This window comes from Crassostrea angulata, chromosome 2, assembly GCF_025612915.1.
Source record: "Crassostrea angulata isolate pt1a10 chromosome 2, ASM2561291v2, whole genome shotgun sequence".
NCBI classification, from domain to species: domain Eukaryota; kingdom Metazoa; phylum Mollusca; class Bivalvia; order Ostreida; family Ostreidae; genus Magallana; species Magallana angulata.
This window is the reverse complement of record NC_069112.1, coordinates 22,208,338-22,228,521: the sequence shown is the minus strand read 5'-3', so window position 1 is coordinate 22,228,521 and position 20,184 is coordinate 22,208,338. Positions and strand designations below refer to the sequence as shown.

The 20,184-nt window shown below is 30.3% G+C and overlaps 2 protein-coding genes across 2 annotated transcripts; both read left to right on the top strand.

Moving 5' to 3' along the window:
• Positions 1–792: 792 nt before the first annotated feature.
• LOC128173750 (low affinity immunoglobulin epsilon Fc receptor-like) lies at positions 793–4,792 on the top strand. The gene is made up of 4 exons (XM_052839425.1): positions 793–1,136; positions 1,277–1,350; positions 4,011–4,098; positions 4,539–4,792. Exons 1-4 carry the CDS (start codon positions 836–838, stop codon positions 4,790–4,792), a joined length of 717 nt encoding a protein of 238 aa, XP_052695385.1. The 5' UTR covers positions 793–835.
• Positions 4,793–13,871: 9,079 nt separating this feature from the next.
• Positions 13,872–19,804, top strand: LOC128174029 (perlucin-like protein). Its single transcript, XM_052839673.1, has 4 exons — positions 13,872–14,172; positions 15,729–15,808; positions 18,723–18,810; positions 19,548–19,804. The coding sequence occupies exons 1-4, from the start codon at positions 13,872–13,874 to the stop codon at positions 19,802–19,804; spliced, it is 726 nt and encodes a 241-aa protein (XP_052695633.1).
• The last annotated feature ends 380 nt before the right edge of the window (positions 19,805–20,184 follow it).

Sequence of the window (20,184 nt, the reverse complement as noted above, 5' to 3'; positions counted from 1 at the left end):
TAATACAACTCATTCTTTGTATACGTGTTAATGCTCTTTGAAGAGCCCTACTCAGTATTCTGAAGAAGATACGTTAACATTTAATAATTACATTAAAAAATATTAAACTAGACAAGGAGTTAACGAACGGCTTTATCCAAATTTATTTCAAAATTAAATTTGTTGACGATTTATAATTATGAAATTATAGTGTACAGATTCAAAATATTCTATATTTTTTAAAAATACAATACTTTTCCAATTATTTTACATCAAACTGATCATGTTAATTGCTTCTTGCTATCAATGTATCATTATTGCCGATCCTTCCTTTGAAAGGAATACTTGGTCTTTCTCTTTGAAGTTTGAATTTTTCCTCATAATTCATTATATATTCGTAAAAAAACTTTTAAAACCATCCCTTAACTTTTAATGTTTCGTGGAAGTTAAACAACAAGAGCATTCATATCACGGGTTGCCAATTACCTTAAGTGCAGAGAATCATATTTGAACTTCTCATTTGGATATAGCAGAGTGTTTAAATTAATATTTATTTCATTTCAAGTGACAGTTAACACCATTTTTCGGTATATGAACTCGTGTGCCACGATATCTAATTAATAATAGGATTTTTGATGTCAAACAAGATACATTGTTACATTAAAATATGACATTTACACGAAACTTTTAAGATATTTAGCATGATGTTAGTTATTCAGTTTTATTTTTCAAAAATATCTTAAAAAAAAAAAAAAAAAAAAATCTTGCATTTATTTATTTAATGGTTAAATATTAGTTGCGTCAGTCTTGTATGAACATTTCATCTCAAACAGTAAACTATCATACATTTGAAACCATGTTTAGAATATCGTGTTTGATTCTTATTACTATCATATTTTCCGTCCATAGTATGCAAAGACAAATTGTGTATTCCAGATTGGACAAAGAAGTTACCAACTCATCCCCAGCCGTGCCTTATGGAGAAGTTGCTAGTCTTGTTTATTGTGCAGAACTTTGTTCTGGGGACGACTACTGCATGGAGTTCTTTTACAGCCCATCAGGTAGACAGTGTATTGGGCTCCATTGTGTAAAAAAAGGAAACTACTCGTATCAGTTTTTCGCCCCGGCTCATCTCCCAATGCTATATTTCGGAAAAGGTTTATATATATATATATATATATATATATATATATATATATATATATATATATATATATATATATATATATATACCTTGAAATCAATTATTACTCATCTAAACCAATATGTTATACTAAATATATTACCTTTATTTCAGAGATCAACTGGTTAGAATATTCTGGTAACTATTATTTCTATGGCGAAGAAAGTGTTACATGGGCAGACGCCAAGGTAATGAAATATATATATTTAAAAAATTTTTATTACGCAATTTTGATTAAATGTTTGAGTCTTTTGCTTCCTTTTTTCAGAAATCTTATTTCTTTTAAAATATAAGTTTTTTGACATAAAGAAAGTTGCAAATGCTCGTTAGTGGTAAGGTTTACCACACGGATAGTATAGACTACACGTATGAGATAAATTACCAGAATCGCTTATGTCCCTCAATATTATTTAAATATTGACACTTATAAAATATTCTTTACGTCATTAATTTGATAAGTCCTCACATTATATGTTTTTATCCTCCTGAATGAAATGAGGTTTTATAAACTGTATATTCAATTTCTTTAAAATTTCGGTGAGAGAGGATCGAGATGATATACATCGCATGCATCATTTCAAATGTTCTGTATATCTTAAAACTAGATGGTATCTATTTTGTGATCGGCTTCGGCCGATCACTATTGTGTCCTTATGAGGCATCCGGCAAATGCTTCCACGTGCGCACACATTCCGCTTGCATAATTAGTTCATATAAAAACTTAAGTTTGGTTTAGTATTTATATAACATTTTACTCAGTTTTATTTCAATTCATTTACCTTAAGAGATGCAAACATACATAAAATACAGTTCGACCTGGTAATTCAAGAATGCAAATTTTGTCTCACGCGTAAGAATTTCGATCGAAATTTGATTCTTATTACTATCATATTTTCCGTCCATAGTATGCAAAGACAAATTGTGTATTCCAGATTGGACAAAGAAGTTACCAACTCATCCCCAGCCGTGCCTTATGGAGAAGTTGCTAGTCTTGTTTATTGTGCAGAACTTTGTTCTGGGGACGACTACTGCATGGAGTTCTTTTACAGCCCATCAGGTAGACAGTGTATTGGGCTCCATTGTGTAAAAAAAGGAAACTACTCGTATCAGTTTTTCGCCCCGGCTCATCTCCCAATGCTATATTTCGGAAAAGGTTTATATATATACTACACGTATGAGATAAATTACCAGAATCGCTTATGTCCCTCAATATTATTTAAATATTGACACTTATAAAATATTCTTTACGTCATTAATTTGTGAATATATTTTTTTTTAAATTCGATACCAGTGCTTCATTTGTTTTTCATAATCTTACACTTTCATTATACAGTAAAGGAAGGTCAAATATGAGTTTATAAAACAAAACCCGTCAACGCATTTTATTGCCTTCTCTTTTTTAAATTGCATGGTATTGTTTATCTGCGGATGGAAAGATACATCTTCCAAAAAAGTCCATTAGCTTTTAAAAGTGACTCTATTTTCGGCAATTAATTCATTTTTGAAAGTTTTTTAAATTCTCAAAACTTTCTTTTTTCACGCTATATACTAAAAGAATGTTTTTCATGTGGCTAGCAAAAGAGAAATTATTAACAATGATATTTCACAAGCAATAAGGAAATAAAAAATAGTTTATCTACATACATGTACTTTTCTTTTATTGTTCATATATAACACGCGTTACCGACGTCAACAGTATTATAGTCTGTCCCAAGATATTTATGAAGCACATTTGGTCGATTTTTAATAAAAATACACATACCTCTGAAAGAAGTGCAATTTAAATAGTTGAAAGGGATATTTTTCAAGATAATTTCATTGACACATTATCATCTTTCACTCAGAAAAAATTCACAGGAACGAAAACAGATTCCTTACGGAGATTTATAATGGGGAATGTTTACAGCCTTTCTTCATTCGGAATACACTCGGAATACATCGCGCAATTTTTCAACGTTATCATCCGTGCTTGCTGCAATACAAAATCTCCGTAGACATCAATTTTTTTAGCATTGTATTGAAACCTGATAAGCTAACAGGGGCATTTCAACTGAGAAATATTGGAAATTTTTCATACTTTTGAATGAACATCGTTTGAACCCTGAGGTATTTATAAATATCAAACAATTAAGCCAAATGTGAATCCAGGATATCTTGGGACAGAGTATAAACAATACACAACAACGACGTAACTACTTATTATTAACAACCGAATAGTATGCCATACGACTTAGAACAGTTTACGGTTATTAAACCGCAATGAAAAAAACCCTTTTATTTCAATTTGGGACAGTGTACGCTTTGTTAACTGCTACATAGAATCGTCGTTAAAAAGGAGAAATGATTCGTACATGTAAACTTATATATGGACATTTGATTCAAAATATCTTGATCACGCTTTGGTATAACCATGATACACAATTGAACTTTTTACGAAAATGAAGTAAAAATACTTAATAGTTTGACCAAATATACATGAAAAATCGGTGGTTTCAACTCGAAATCAATTAAAGTTATAAAATTGCATCAAACTATAAATACTATGCAGACGCAGTGACATTCAAAAGGTCCAAGAATGACCACTACCAGACAGCCCTCTAAATACGAAATATAATTGTACAATATGAATTGTGCATGTAAAGAAAGATAACCCTGACTTTTAAAAACATAGTTGTTCCTGTACTGTCTCAGTGCCAGATTGTGGTGTGTCTGGTTTCGTTTTTACCTAGGTAACACCTTTTCTATTTTTTCTTAGTATAGTATCTCTTATTAATACACTATTAATACACTATTTTTTTAGGTTATCTCTTTATTTAAAAAAATGTTGTTTTTTTCAAACGCAAAATAGCTGGAATGCCAGAAAAGGTGTGGACGTTTGGTAGAAATTAAAACAAAAGAGGAGTCTGATTGGCTTGCAGCAACATTTCTATTAAAAGGTCCCAATTCTTTGTGCTATCATACCGCATCTGCTTTATAAATTGATACAACGTTTACTTGAACTGTGGATTGTAAGATAAACATTTTTATTTGATGCATGTTATTATAAGAATACAAAATATATTGATTGGTAAAATGTAAAATGTGATGAATATAATGTATTCAAAAATTTAAGAGCAGCAAGACTACATTTATACAATTTTATATATATTTCATATGATTTAATTGACATCGATTTAATTGCACCTGAAAAAAAAAGTTGTTGCACTTTTTTAATTAATCAATAAACTTGCAAGTGAACTCAAATAAAAATCAATATGACGGCAGTCAGCATATTTAACCTGTTTTGCTGTAAAGGTGCTTCGAAAATGTGTTTGTTTATTATACATGACCATATCAAAATATTTCTAACATTTAATTGACATATAATTTTTTTCAGACGATTGTTTGTCCAAAATTTATCAAACGTGTACGGCATGGACAGGAGGTAACGACCTTGACATTGAAGGTCACTACGTGTGGGATCATTCGAACACGTCCATGGTCTTTACCAACTGGCACACCAATGAACCTAGCTTATATGATCCGTCTCAGGCCCCTGATCGTGACTGTATCGACATGTTCAGAAATGGTGAATGGAATGACAGACCTTGTTCTTATGGCAACCAATTTATTTGTGAGAAAATAATCTAACCTTTGAAAAAAGATACGACATTAGACAACAAATGCCATAAAACGTTGGAATCTTGCTCGGTGAATCAAGTTTAATGAAGTTACACATACAGTTAAACTTGTTTAGTACGAACACGTATATAACAAAATGTCAGATAGAGCAAATGCTTTGTTTTCGGCGTCCCAGTAAATTTCTTAACAATCTTCACACTCTGATTATTAAAGGTATTAAAAGAATGTATTTGTGAATCCGTTCTAGTCATCATTACGAATTCGTGATACGGATATAAAAAGTTACTGATATAACGAAGTAAATTCATTGGTCCCTACAATTTTGCTATATCCTAGTTTTAACTGTACATATAAAGCAATATACAGAAGCGATATGTGTGGCAAACTTAAAAGAAACACAATTTTTAACCGATTTACAACTACATGTATGAAAAAAAAAATTTCAAAGTTAAAATCTGCATGTAAAAGTTAGATCTTATTAAGTAAAAATTACGCGTTTAAGAAGGTGCCAAGAGATCAAAACGACCGACCCCTTTCTTAATCGCGTAAGTTTTATCTAATATGATCAAACTTACTTAGAACATAACTCACTTTTTCATGGTCTTATCAAAAGTTCAGCCCATGTCAGATATTATCTCCCTTTTGTTGTGGACTCTCTTAGCTGTCAATCGAAATGTGACTCACTGTGAAGTTAGAGAAACTCTACGCGATTGAAAACATAACAAAATACAATATTGAGGTGCAGCTAATTTGATGAAACAGTGAGTTGTGTTTTTGGTTACATTGTGTTTGCAAAATAAACTTTTTTATACGCAGTGCTTGCTTTTTTTTGTTTAATAGCATGGCAACATTATTTAATTTAAAAAAGCTTTTTAATTTATTATGCATCAATGCTGCAATCGTTGTTTTGGAATAAAATTATGCAAAAAAGTAGATATTGGCTTGTCACATCCAATCTATACTACTATATTAAAATAATAGACTCGAATTTTTTGTCTTTAATACCGAGAAATCGAAAGAATACTGTCTTTCGTTTTATATATTTTAAACATCATTGGTACTTGAAGATTACCAATTTGTTTTTATTTTTTCTCAGTTGAGCTTCGCTAATAAATAATCAACGAAAATTCCTCAAAAAATTCCGGAAATCACCTGGATTATTTGGATTTTACAATCTTGCACTTGCGCAATACATTCACACTAACGGGATCTTTGTTTCCCCAATATCACATCTGCATGAATAAACTCAGAAATGATAATATAAATAGGGGTAAATTTTCATTGGACTTTTGCTATATATTCTGTTCATATATATTAATGATTTCTTATGAGAGAAAATATAAAATACAAATATACATTTCAACTAAGTACTTACTTTTGTCTTCGGGATGACAAAAAATATTTGATTACATGCAAAAAAGTTACATTATATTTGTTAGGAGAGAAAGAAAATACGTGTACGTTGTTGAAAAGGTGTTGAATTCTTCCATTCTATGGATTAAAATTTTTAGTTGAAAGGTATTTGCAGTCTCTAAAAGGTTTGTTGTGATGAATTTGACTGTTATTTTCAAGGCAACTTCATTAACTTTCTCCAAAATCGTTCTGGAACGATTCTGCAATTTTCTGCTACATAACGGTTATTTGGAAGGCATTCTAACTGTGGTGAGGGCCTTTCCCGAGACACAGTTAGATTATACAAATTAAGGAAAGTGTAGTGAAATTAACAGGATTATTGTAGGCTTACAGCTTTTTATGTAAATGTCAGCAATAAGGTGTGTCGATAAACCTATTTTGTAAATGTCCGATATGCAATGTCAACCCGTGCACGCACGGGTCAAAGTCTAGTTCTTTATAATAAATATTTGATCAAAAGTTCTTTGCTAGATTGCATAGTGTGTGATTGAAGATTAAAAAAAAATGTTTGTGGGGTTTTCGTATTTTTACAAGCTATTAACTCGACATTAAGCACAAACATATTATTCTGTCAGTTTGTCTACAAAGAGAATATAAATTAATACAGTCAATTTGATAATTTAAGATACTACTGTTCTCTCGCCCTTTTTTTTAAAGCATCTGGAAAATGAAATCCTTTTGTTCTCTTTGAGGAATTTTTAGTCAAGAATAACATTTGATATAATAATTGCGATGCACAACACTATGAATATTCCAAAAAAAATTGTTTTTCAGACGTAATATAGTCAGATAAACTAAAATTTTACTTCATACTTCGTTTGATAGGGCTTCTCTGTTTGTTTTTCATTCTTTTTTTCCTTTTTTTTTTTTTGGTCAGATAAAATGAAGATGTTCCTTATGAAGAATCGCCTTTGATTTAATGGTTGTACAATACGTAACTTGATATTGATTGCGAATGTGTAATCTAATATAAATACATGTAAATAAATACGCTTAACAAATCACATGTAAAATGGTTTATTTTCCCGATTCAAAGAACTACATTTAGATAGATAATTTATTTTAATTAGAAATAATTCCTTAAATGTGGGTTATTCTTCCTTCATCTTCAATTTGCGCATTGATAGTTTTCAACTTCTCCCTAAAAAAAATCATCGATATACGCCCACTGATATACAATATAAGAAGAACACTGTTGGTGCTTCATTCCTTTCTGACATTTTATTCACCTAAACAAGATACATCAGATGGAATTTGATTTACAAACGCGTTTTTAATTTAGTATGACAACTAACACGTTGGTATATCCAATGAAACACTAAACAAACCTGCTAAAAACCAATGAAATCATGCAGCAGAAGATCCCGATCATTGCAGAGCATTTCCCTATGGTGCGTGTCATTGCGCATGCGCAAATTATACACTTGAGATTTTAGTGCAGTGACAGGTTAGACTCCAGAAAACAACAATGTTAAAATGTAGAATCTTTGAAGTAACAAGACGTTTCAACTTATTCACAGAAAAACAAATTAAAAGCTAAACTTTTCTATTCATATTTTTGGGGTTTTTTATATCTAGTTTAGATGTAAAAAACGTTACTTTATATCAATGTCTACAAACGGTTTGATACAATCAATGGTTTGTCTGATCGTCTCTGACACGTGTTTAATGGTAGATATGGTTTTTATCCATTGAAATCGTATTTAAAGCTTAAAAACATCAAGTTTCCAGCCAACATTTTTTTCCTGAAGAAAAAGAATAAAAAAATTTGTCTAGAAAATAATACATATTGCATTGACCTCTACATTTTGAAATTATATTTACAAAAGAGTTCTCTATTGATCTTTAAAATAACAGTTTTATAACGTTTCATTGTTTCCCTTTCCCGTAGAATCAATTCTTTCTTATTTTTATATAAAATACACCAGAGCATAGCAACTAATTCTTATAGCATATCATTGAATTTTCATGACATATTATACAAATATCGTTGCAAAACAAACATGGATTTAATAGTTTTGTGTCTTAATTATATGAAATCGTTGACACAGTTTTTTTCTAACATTTTTCTATTTTCATTAGATTAATGAAGCGATATATTGAAGAAAATATATTTATTATAAACGGTTTTATTAGAAACTTAGTAAAAGATATTTGTCAAAGCCGACTTATCCTACCCATCCGCTGTATGCTCTTATCTGAAATCTGAAGTCAATAAAATTTGCTAATTAATATAAAAAATCTGTAAATTGTGTATAATACATGAATTAGCCTATGCTTGGAAACCTAATTTCTGTTTTCTAAGCAATTATGAATTGGAGTAGAAATTATGACCGACTGTTAAATCATCTTTGACATATTTGCTTCATGTTGGAAAAAATGTGTCAGATATTGGATTTCTTAAATCAAAAGTTCATCAAAAAAATGAAATCATTATTGCTGAAGAAGAGATTTTGTATTGTCAATACATAGTGAGTGATAATGTATAGAGACTTAGCATTTATGACAAGATATATAACGGACCCTAAATCACAGTTATTGGACTTATTAAAGGATTGGATTTAAGAGGCATTACCAGAAATACTTGTACATGAGAGCAAGTGTGTTTATAAATGTCTTGAGGTCCACAAAATCAGGGTTCTACCTTCATATGAAAATTAACAACACTATCATCTTTTGATTTTTAAAGTGTGTTATTTAATATCATTTTTGTTTCTTTGTTTACTTTATGTAACATTGTGAGTTATTGTGTAAAAGGACTGTAATCATTTGTGACCGAAATTTGATTAAAAGAAACAATTGATTTTTATAATCAATGTATGCTGTATTTTTCAACATAAAATTCAGATTTTAGAAATGTATTAATCTCAGACTCCTTGATTTGTTTATATCAAAATGGAATTAAATCTTTCCTTTAATAATATATGACGATCATTTTATTTTAATTAATGCTTCAGAGTTGTCTCTAATGTATTCTCTGTTGAACAAAAAACAAAACAAAAAACAAACGAGCCGTTATGCACATTCTTATTTTCTGATATTAGATTGAGATGGAGAATAGATAAAGATTTTTTTTTACAGCAACATCTATTGTTACAAATAGTGCACAAAGAAATATATATGCGAAATATGTATTATAAAAATCTAACTTATCCTGCTCAAAGTCGAAGTAAAAAAAAAAAATTTAGATCAATATTAACTTTCAGTTATTCAATTCATGCTTTGGATCAGCAAGATCGGATCAATATAGATTCAAGATGCGGTTATTGATATTGAGAATCAATAATAAACTCGTTGCCTTCTAGGCTGACGGGATGATAATTTGCTATCAATAATGAGCAAATTTAAAAGATTCACTTTAATTTAATTACTTATTTTTTTTTTTTGATTTTCTATTAACGGTCTCTTATATACACAGCATTTTTCACAGACTATTAACCCATGATACTACATGTTTTCTTGTACACTCCATAATCTCACTTCTTTTTTTCTGTAAAAAGTTCATATAGGTAGGCTTCTCTAAAAATTATGTTTTTAATAAACTTCCTTCAATATGATGGTGCTTTATTTCAAATTGACGGCGGCTCAAAAGCATCTTTTTCAACACAAATACAGTATCTCCTTTAAAAACAAACAAACAATCCTTGTCCATTGCTCTATTAACTATATAGCCGATTACCGACTAGGTTGTCTCTGACAAATAACAACCAGCGTTTCTTATTGCGTGGACCCTGAGGTCCACGCAGAAAATATATAAGTGAAGTTAAACCTAATGCTATGGGGAAAATTCAGTCTGCGCATGAGCTAGCCTGGTTCCTGTGCGTAATGGGTAGCTCAGGGAACCAGGCTAGCACAGGTTTATCCGAATCGGGATCGGGATTCCATGCCATATGCACATGTAAGTTCAAAGGCGCTGTAATTGTAAAGTTGTCGGTAAACATTACAGAAACAAAGTATTTCTTTTAAAGAAATGATCGGCATGTGATATAAACTGTCAGTATTATGAAATAAGGTAATGTTATGCCGAAACTACAGCATGCATCAAATAGCATAATTTGCAATGTTTTGTTGTTTTCCGAATACACACGTAGCTGAACTTTACTTTTATAGAAGGCGAGGCTAGATCAAGTACTTCCCGATTAAAATTAGTTAAGTATAATTGAATAATTATGTGACTGTACATAATAGATGGTTGTATAAAAGTTTAAATCTCAAGAAAAATGCATCAAAATCACAAAGCTGTCACTGCATAATTAACAAAGTAGTGCGAAGCGTAATGTGTGCGCAAATAGTAGATTTCGCCGAATGCCTAATACTATACATGCAATCTTCATTAATATAGATCATGATATTTATTATTTTAGAACTATGAACCCTTTTAAAAATTCTGAGATTTAAAGTCAACTATATATATATACAGTGTACATAATACAAAGTACAGATTTAGTAGTTAAAAGCAGGGGGCTAGAGTAGGTGTAATCTGTGATAATTTTAAGGCTTTCACGTTTTCGTTGGAAACGCATGCAAATGGTCCACGTATTGCAGTCCTTTTTTAAAGGACAGCAACTTGTCTCATTATAGATCGGCAAAACTCGGAGATCGGCTGCAGCTGGGATTTTCAGCACAGTCACCGAATTGGGCTGTGTGTTCTAATTTGATACTAGTTAAGTGGGGAAAATTGTTATGAACTAATTTACTATTATCAAAGAAAATGTATTTAGAAGAAAATGATTTTGTGCCACCTGTCCTTTAAGCCTTTCATTTCCATTTCTCATAGCATGAGTAAAAATCTCACAACATTGCATAGAAATCTCCCAGCATGTCTTTAATTTTGTATACCATGGAATAGCATAAAATTGTATAACATATGCATAAACGAAAGTAAGACCCTCCCCCCTTTTAATACATTTTTTTCCTTTGTCATATGAGTCGGGGTCAAGTCGCGCGTTGTGGTTATCGTGTATTGGTCTCAGGTGACCAATATATAACAAAAGGTATAAAAATTCAAGTACAATAATTTTCCAAGTAAAGATTCTGATTTGTAAAAATCGTGACCCCGGACTAAACATTGGCTCCATACGGTTTTAAAAGTTTAACATTGAAATGCACTGGAAAACTGTTTTAATATCTTTTTCTCAAGAAACACTGCACCAGAAATTCTTATGTTTATACAATGGCTTGTTTATATAGTGAATATTGCAAATTGTAAATATCGTGACCCCCGACCAAAAACTTGGTCCATAGGCAGGGTTCAAATTTTAACATACATAAGAAAATGTCTAAAATCCTCTTCTCAAGAACTACAATGAAACAGTTTGGAATAATACTACTTCTTGAGAACTTCAACACAAGAGGTTTTGAGATTACCATGCTTGCATGGATAAAGTAGATTCAATGTTTTAAATTAGTGACCCCTTGATTAATACTGAGGACCCAGGACAAGTTCAAATTTTAACGTAGAAGAATATATGCAAAAATGTTTTAAAATCTTCTTCTCGAGAACCATAATGCTTTAATTTGTCAGATTACTTCCTAGTCATTATCAAATAGTGTAGATACTAAGTTAAACATAGACGTATAGAGGGTATTGTATAATAATCCTCTTTGGAAAGCTACATTGCTTCAATTTGTGAGATTACTATGATAGAATCCTTAAGATTTGTAGATTTTAAATTAATATTAATAAAATCGTGACCACTTATTTATTACTGGAGACCCAAGAGGGGTTTGAAGTTTAACATAGAAATATTTTACGAAAATGTTTTAAAAATTCTTCTCGAGAACAACAGTGCAAATGTGAGATTACTATGCAAGCATCCAAAGATAGTGCAGTTACTAAATTGTTTATGCAAACCATAAACCACAGATCAATACTGGTGCCCAAGAAAGGGGTTCAAAGTTTAAAATAGAATAAGCATATGCTATAAAATGACCAGAAATACATCATGATTTAAAGCACTAAAAACCGCGATGTAGATGGAATTCTTAATTACGATGTGTTTTTGGAAAATCATTTGAATCATATTCTATCGGCTTTCATGGAAACTAAATTTGTTTAGTGGTTTATATGTGTTTAATTTTGTAATTATTTTTTATGTATTGACATATTATTGCTTTAGATAATCATTGGTAATTGGTAAAGTATTTTTTTTTCAGTAAATGGTACCTAGAAACAGAAACACGGATCAGAGTAATTAATTCAGACCGAGCTTTGGGATCATTCAAGTCTTTATAATTCATAGTATCTAAGTTCTTATCCCTAACCATTTGATTAAAATCTGGCGAAAAAAATGTAATATTGGAAATTATTTAAAAAAAGGAATACTATGAAATCAATGTATGATGATGTTTCAACTCTAGGTACAGAGAAGAGGTAAATCAACCAAAAGAAAACAAAAGAATTTTATAACAATAAAGAAAGATAACTCAATTTTATCCTATGAATTGATGTGTGGTAATGAGTTACCTTGGTGTTTTCAAAAGAAGGACATCTGAATAAAAGGATGTAAATAATCCCACGATATCCAAACTAATCAAATGCATGACAAATTCGAAATATGGGTTTTTAAAGTAAAAAAAAACATCCTTAGTAATGTTAAACAGCTCTGAAATAGCTCGTATAAAACACTGAATAGGTAAATAATAATAGTTTTAAAGTTTCCTTTTTTTTCAAAATTAAGTCTTATGAACTGATTTTGATTTTATGTTTCATATTTTTATTTCATAATAACATTTTCCTGACAAAATAATATATAAGAGTAAAGAATATATTTTTGAGATGACCATATTTTTTAATGAGAAATGAATTTAATCACAGCACAATTTATTCGATTAAAAACATGGGTTAGACAGTGTACGTTTTACAACTATAATTGTACAATTATAAAGATATGCTATTTTAATCAAGTTCTCACTCGTATAAGTTAATTTGAAATCGTATTAATTTCTTTCCATTTGCCTCCTATTTTTTTTTCATGGAAAGACAATGTTATAATCAAATCTTTATTTAATCGTACAAAATAGATAAATTAGTCGTAAGATAATTCAAATATGAATCCAATAGAACTAATACATCTCCACTTTCGCAATATTGTAATTTTCATATACAGAAAAAAAGACAATGTTATAGTCAAATCTTTATTTAATCGTACAAAATAGATAAAGTAGTCGTAAGATAATTCAAATAAAAATCCAATAGAACTAATAAATTCTCTACATTCGCAATATTGTAATTTTCATATACAGAAAAAACAATCAGTAAAAAAAAATAATGTCACAACATTATATCATAAAGGAAACATATGTGACAAAATTGCTTATTTATAAATGCATGATTTCAATATACTCAATAACACGATAGAGGGGTGGTTACATTTGTATCCTCTTAACTATAAGTTAAGCAGGCTTTAATGACAAACATTTAACAAAGCCTTGTAATTGAAAACAGTAAAAAACAACTGGTTACGCTGCAAGTGTATCGAATTTTTCCTATGTTAACAGTACCGTAGCACGATTTTCTTTTCCTTTTTTTTTCATAAAGTGCTAGCTCTCTAAGTATTGATTACAATCAATATTTCATATGTATATAAATATCTGAGCATTCAATAAAATTTTATATTCTCCAAAAGCAAGGATGGTGCGAAATTTAGTTAAACAAGTTCACGGAAGTAAGATCATGACAAGACTTTCAATTCTTTTTCTTTTGACTTTTTCGTTCATATGTTACTGTGAACAGAGGGAGGTGTACTATTCAGATTTGGCCAACAAAGAAGCACCATCCTCCTTAGTAGTGTTTTATGAGCGTGCCTCAACTGTCATCTCTTGTGGTGTAAAGTGTTTTAATGACAATTGTTGTGTTAGGTTTATCTACAACACGATAGGTAAACAATGCATGGGATTTCATGTTGTGGAGAGCGATGTTTATTTTTACCAGCAGGCGCCTTCCTGGTCTTCCGAAATGCAACAGTTCAGAAAAGGTAAAAAAACAGATTTTGAAAGCAGTTTTTTTCTTTTATCATATAGCCATTTTTCTTTTCTTTTCTTCATATTGTCAACTTTTGAGAGTGTGATCTGATTTACCACGTCTCCCAAGTATGGTTTTCAGAATTCATATTACCACTCTCTGAAACAGACGACGTAGAACACAATTATTATCGTCAGCATTTTAACGCGTTTTAAAAAGTACATTAAAATATTGTTTTAGATCAAAAGGTGAACAATATGGAATTCATTGAACGATCGTAGTTGTTGTTATCGATTCCCATTTATAGAAAGGTATATTATAACCCTATAATCATAAAAATGTCTTGGTTTCAAGGACCAGAAGACGTCTTGTTGTTGGACGCAAATCACCAAATATGTTATGATAATACATATCTTTAGAATTACTCAGGTTAAGATTTCAGTGAAATGCATTGTTGCTTATTTCATAGATAGCCAATTCTTTCTTGCTTGTTGAGATGCTTAAGCAATTTTTCTATGTTTGATAAAAAAAAATACTGAGTTCCATACTTAATTTGGAGCCTATACATGTATAAACATTAGCGAATAAACAAAATTGTTTCATTGAACTTTGATTTCGACTACAATATTCCCTTCTAACAATTTTTTTGGACAATTTATTTTTATGCGTATACTTTTAATGAACGAATGACCTACAGTATGATTTACTGTAGGTAATTGATTTACTATAAATTTACCCAGTTTAAAGTACCAAAGAAGTTATTCTTCATAAAACACAAAAACTACCTGTTCTTTTATTAGATTTTTGCTGTTTAATGTTTACTTCTGTAAAAACAATTACCGACTTAAACTGGATTTTATCAACATTAAGGATTTTTTTTGTCAATTGAAATCTTGATCCTTTATATTATTTAAATTTTATTTCTTAGAAAAAAAAACTTTCTTGGTCGCTTAAAAGAGTATAAAGTTTTATAAAAAGGAAGAGATAATCTTTATTTATAAAACATTCAATTTGATTTTTTTTTTTGGGGGGGGGGATGAATCTAAAGATATCATGTTGATATGTTTTGGTGATTAATGTGGGCGACATTGGAGAAAAAAATACAAACCCGCTTGAGTGGCTTATTTAATCTGCTATGATTGGTACCTTCCTAACCTGCATGAACAATTGTTTCTTATAATAAGGGGAATCATTCGTAAATGAAAATTTATACATGTATTAAACATTTACACAAAGAAATCTTTATTGAGTTTTACTTTTTTAAAACTGATCAACTTTTCACAATTTTCACAAGGTAAATGTAATGATAGTGTTTTTCTTAACTTATGTAAAAGTAATGTGATGCATTACTTTACAATGTAATTTTCCCTAAGCCTGGTATGCACTGTATCATATAGTTTGCAAAGCCAATGTATTTTTATTTACATCTTAAAATATATTCCACGTAAATTTCTAATTGGAATTGTATTTTATGCAATTGCAATCTTTACATTTTTTTCACATATACTAGTTCAATTTACTGGCATACTTGTATCGTTTAAGCTTTTATATTTGTTTGATATTTTTAAGGTTGTGCTTCTGACTGGGTAGAGTTTAAAGGACACTGTTATTTCTATGGACAGCAGACAGTCAAATGGTCAGACGCAAAAGTAAATTATAACATTCTTATCATTATCAATTTATTTCTTAAATTTGTTATGCTTTTTATCCCCTCGCGCAACTTGTTGCGAAGGGGATATAACATCGCTACCGTGCGTGTGTGTGTTTGTTCGTATGTATGTATGTATGTATGTATGTATGTATGTATGTATGTATGTATGTATGTATGTATGTATGTATGTATGTATGTATGTATGTATGTATGTATGTATGTGTGCACTCCATTTCAATTTTCTAGCAAATGAAAAAAAAAACCTTCCAATAGAATGTCCTCAACGTTTGCACAAATATGCCTCATTGTAAAAAATTAAAACAGATGCAATGTCATATTAATAGGTCAAATTTTTTTGCATAAACTTAGATAAAATTACACCATTGTAAAGGAAGGGGGTATACATTATGACAAAATTCGTTCAAAACTAAAAATATTTATCATAGATTGCACACTTCTGTAAAATAAAAAATAAAAAATGCATGTGGCTTTCCAAAACATTAATACTATCACAAATTATTATTTCATTAAATCAATGTCATAATCATTTTTGTATACGAGTTATCAATCGAAATTTCTGAGTAAGAGTAATCAATCACCTAAAGCGAAAGTAGCGTGACAGAACAACGTCACGGTGAGTTAATAGAGTTAATAGCTTAATGTGTGTTTGAATGTTTGTTATTATCCCCTCGCACACCTTGTTGCGAGGGGGATATAACATCGCTGCTGTGCGTGTGTGTGTATGTATGGATATATGTGTGTGTGTCCATTTCAGCTGTTTTAGCAAAATTTAAAGAAAACCCTCGCATGCATGTATATCAAACTTCGTACACTTCATAAGCATGTTTAAAGGACAACATCCTATTTATTTTCAAGGAATTCCATTATATATTTTTTTATGATATCGTTAAAATTACAACACTAAGAAATTTATGTACGACTTCCGGTTCGTGAAAGTAAACATTTCAAATCAACAACTTGATATATTGTTAGATGGAAGCCCTGTTAAGGAAAGAAGCAAACATTTTTGAGAAATGGTGAGTTGAAAGGATGTCCAAAGTAAAAAACGAAGGGAAGCAGGAGATTAAGTTCAACCTGATTTTATCGAATCAAGCAGCCGTCTGAGCTGAATTTCGGGCTATATATAACGAACTCTTTAGAGAAGAACAGGTTCATAATTCAGAAGAGACTTTGTCCAATATCGTTAACATGATTAACCGGGCATTCATTTCATGTTAATCGCTGAAAATATTTTACTCTTTTTAAAATTTACGACATGTTAACTCTAATTTTCTCATAGAGCAGACTATAAATCGCCAGATCCTAGCTACGTTTCCTTTTCAATATGAAACTTAAATTTGCCTACACTAAGATTGTCTACATGCGTAATTCATATCACTGGATAAAGAGAATTTATTAAAGTATATTACATAAGTTTATATAAGTTTAACACGTTTGTGGTGTGTTTCCCTAGTAATGGGAACAGTTGTACAACCACGCAAATACACCCATCCCCCATGGATACACACAGAGCGTGCATGGGGATAGGAAAAAACAAAATATTTTAATTCAAATAGTTTTAAACCAGTTAAATATTTTGCCTCTTCAATTACTTGTTTATTTCTCAATAATGCATTTCCCCGCACAATATTTTCATTTTGCGAAGGGATGCTTCGCTTTGCGGTGCCCTTGATTACTGTATTATATGTAAGTTTTTGATTTATAATGAATTATGGATTAGAAGATGAAATAACAACGTTTTTCATAAGATAAGTAAATATCATTACAGCATACAAAACAAATAATTGTAACAAGTGTCTTTCACAGATAACTTAATCTGTGTTTTACTCTTCTATTTTCATTTATGGCTTTAATTTTTGGGAGTTGATTTTAATCAACTCTCCTATGCAGTTATTCTGGCAAACCGAAAGTGAAATAGTGTTTGGACCTCAGCACAAATCATCGCCGCTGATAAGACTTAGTTCTTGAAAATAATAGAAAAAAATAATGTAATGTATGCTGAAGCATTGTTTTTCAAGGAAATTTATCTGTAAACACTTTGAAAATAGCAAGATTTTATATATTACGAACAAGTTAAATATTTTTGTAGTCTCATATATTCCTACGCCAGAGTTTAATATAGAGATTTAATATCGGAGATTAACGGAGACAGCCAAACGTCTGGTTGAACGAGACGAGAGTTCGAGATCAATAGTGCTTGGATCCATACCATTTTTAGAATTGTTTCGATTACTAATACATAGTTTAAAATTCATCACTAAATATCACACAACATGATTCAAATGGGGTTTTTCGAAATTCTTGTCAAAAAAGTCTAAAAATCTATATTTAAAAAAGCGCGTTATTCAAATACAGACTAGAAACTAATTGCCATGCAAGATAAGTTGATTTTAAAATAAATGATAATCGATAAAATCAACTCCCGTCAGTACTTCAGTACTTTGATTACATTTTAGATAGGAAGAAACACGTTTAATGCAGATTTTTTCAAACAAAATTTGAGTAAACTTGTTAAAATTAGACCATAGCATCCGATATCTTATATAATCAGGAGTATTGGCGTTCCATATTTGTACGTAATGAAAAAAAGCGACAAAATAATTTCGATGCCATCGAAAATTTATCTAATTTTTTAAATTATCACTTTTAGCTATCATAAATTGATATTAAATCATAGCACTAAATATTTTGTAGGCGTGATCCCAATGTAAAAGCGATTATTGTTTATAAATTTTAAAGTAAAGTAAATTATATACATTTTCGTTTACAGTAAACGGATGTTTTACACACTTTAACTAGCATCAGAGGTAGCAATATGTATGAGTTCAATTCAGACAATGCACATTTCCAGAAAATGTATTCTAAGAGTTTGATTTACTGTTTGATACTAGTTTGAGTGTCAGAACATGTGTTCATACCTGGTAGAGATTGAAGACAAAGAAGAAGCTGACTGGTTGGCCATGACGTTTCTATACAATGGTAATTAAATTGTATTAGTAATTTTCTTTACATTCTTTACAAGAAAATTAATATTATGTTAGAAATAATATAAATCAAATTTGTCTTTATATTATGGGATACTTCAAATTTGGTAATAACTATATATAATGTGATGCATATAGAAGTTGATAAAAAAGTAGATCTTTCATTTAAAAAAAAATTGAATAAACGGTCAGTATATAAATTAAGAAACTTTCAACCTTAGAAAAAAAAACTTAACTCAAAAAACCTATAGATAGCTTGATTGCATATTTTTTTTTATATTTTTTAGTGTTTCTGAACGAAGGTGGATCCCTCTGTCTCATTTTTTTAAATAATGTATCAAAATAAAATAAAAGTCATCCTTGAGTGAAAAATATATACAAAAACTTTGACATTAAATTTTTCCATAATTATTTTAAGTATATTACACATTGGTGAATCTTTAACAGTGATTTCCTTTTGTTAAATCATAACAAGCTTTAGTCCTATATGTGTTTTTAATGTAAAAAAATGTTTAAATTTAAGGTTGTAACTTTCTGGTCCTAATAAGCCTTTAAAAAGTCAAAATCATACACTCCGCCTCTTCCAAATATACACAAATGTCAACGATCTAAATATGCCACTGGTAATATTTTCCAATAGATTACAATATTACTTCTTGAGAATGAAAGCTACAATGTATTTTCTTAAATGGTGAATACATAACATTAACAATAAACACTGTTGTATTGTAGATAATTGCCCTACACAACTTTATAGGGGCTGCACGGCATGGACCGGACTTAACGATCTGGACACTGAAGGTCAATACGTATGGGACCACTCGAACACGTCCGTATTCTTTACAAACTGGCATAGAATTGAACCAAGCCTATATAATCCGGCCGATGCTCACACTCGTGACTGCGTTGACATGTATAGGACTGGTGAATGGAATGACAGACCTTGCTCTTATGAAAACCCATTTATTTGTGAGAAAATAAACTTTTGACCTCTGAATAAAGGTAAGACCCGTGGAAGCAAAATTTATGAAGACATTAAAATCGTGTTCGATAAATCAATATTTAGAATTAAGTCAAAACAAAGAGGCGAGACGTGTAGTGCGTTTTAACTTTAAACGAACAAAATTGTAAAGCGAATAAAAGATTTCGTTCGTTTTATTTTCAGCCTGATGTTATAAATAAAACTTTAAGTACAGTACCGATCAGACACAACTTAACAGAAAGTAAATCTCAACTAAACCCTGACTACTTGCTGGGTTTACTCTGGTTTTACTGAGCTGGACCCAGAGTAAACCCAAAGTGAACCCAGTATGGAGATATTTCTTAATAAATAATTTTATCAGAAACATAAAATCCAACTTTGCAAAGT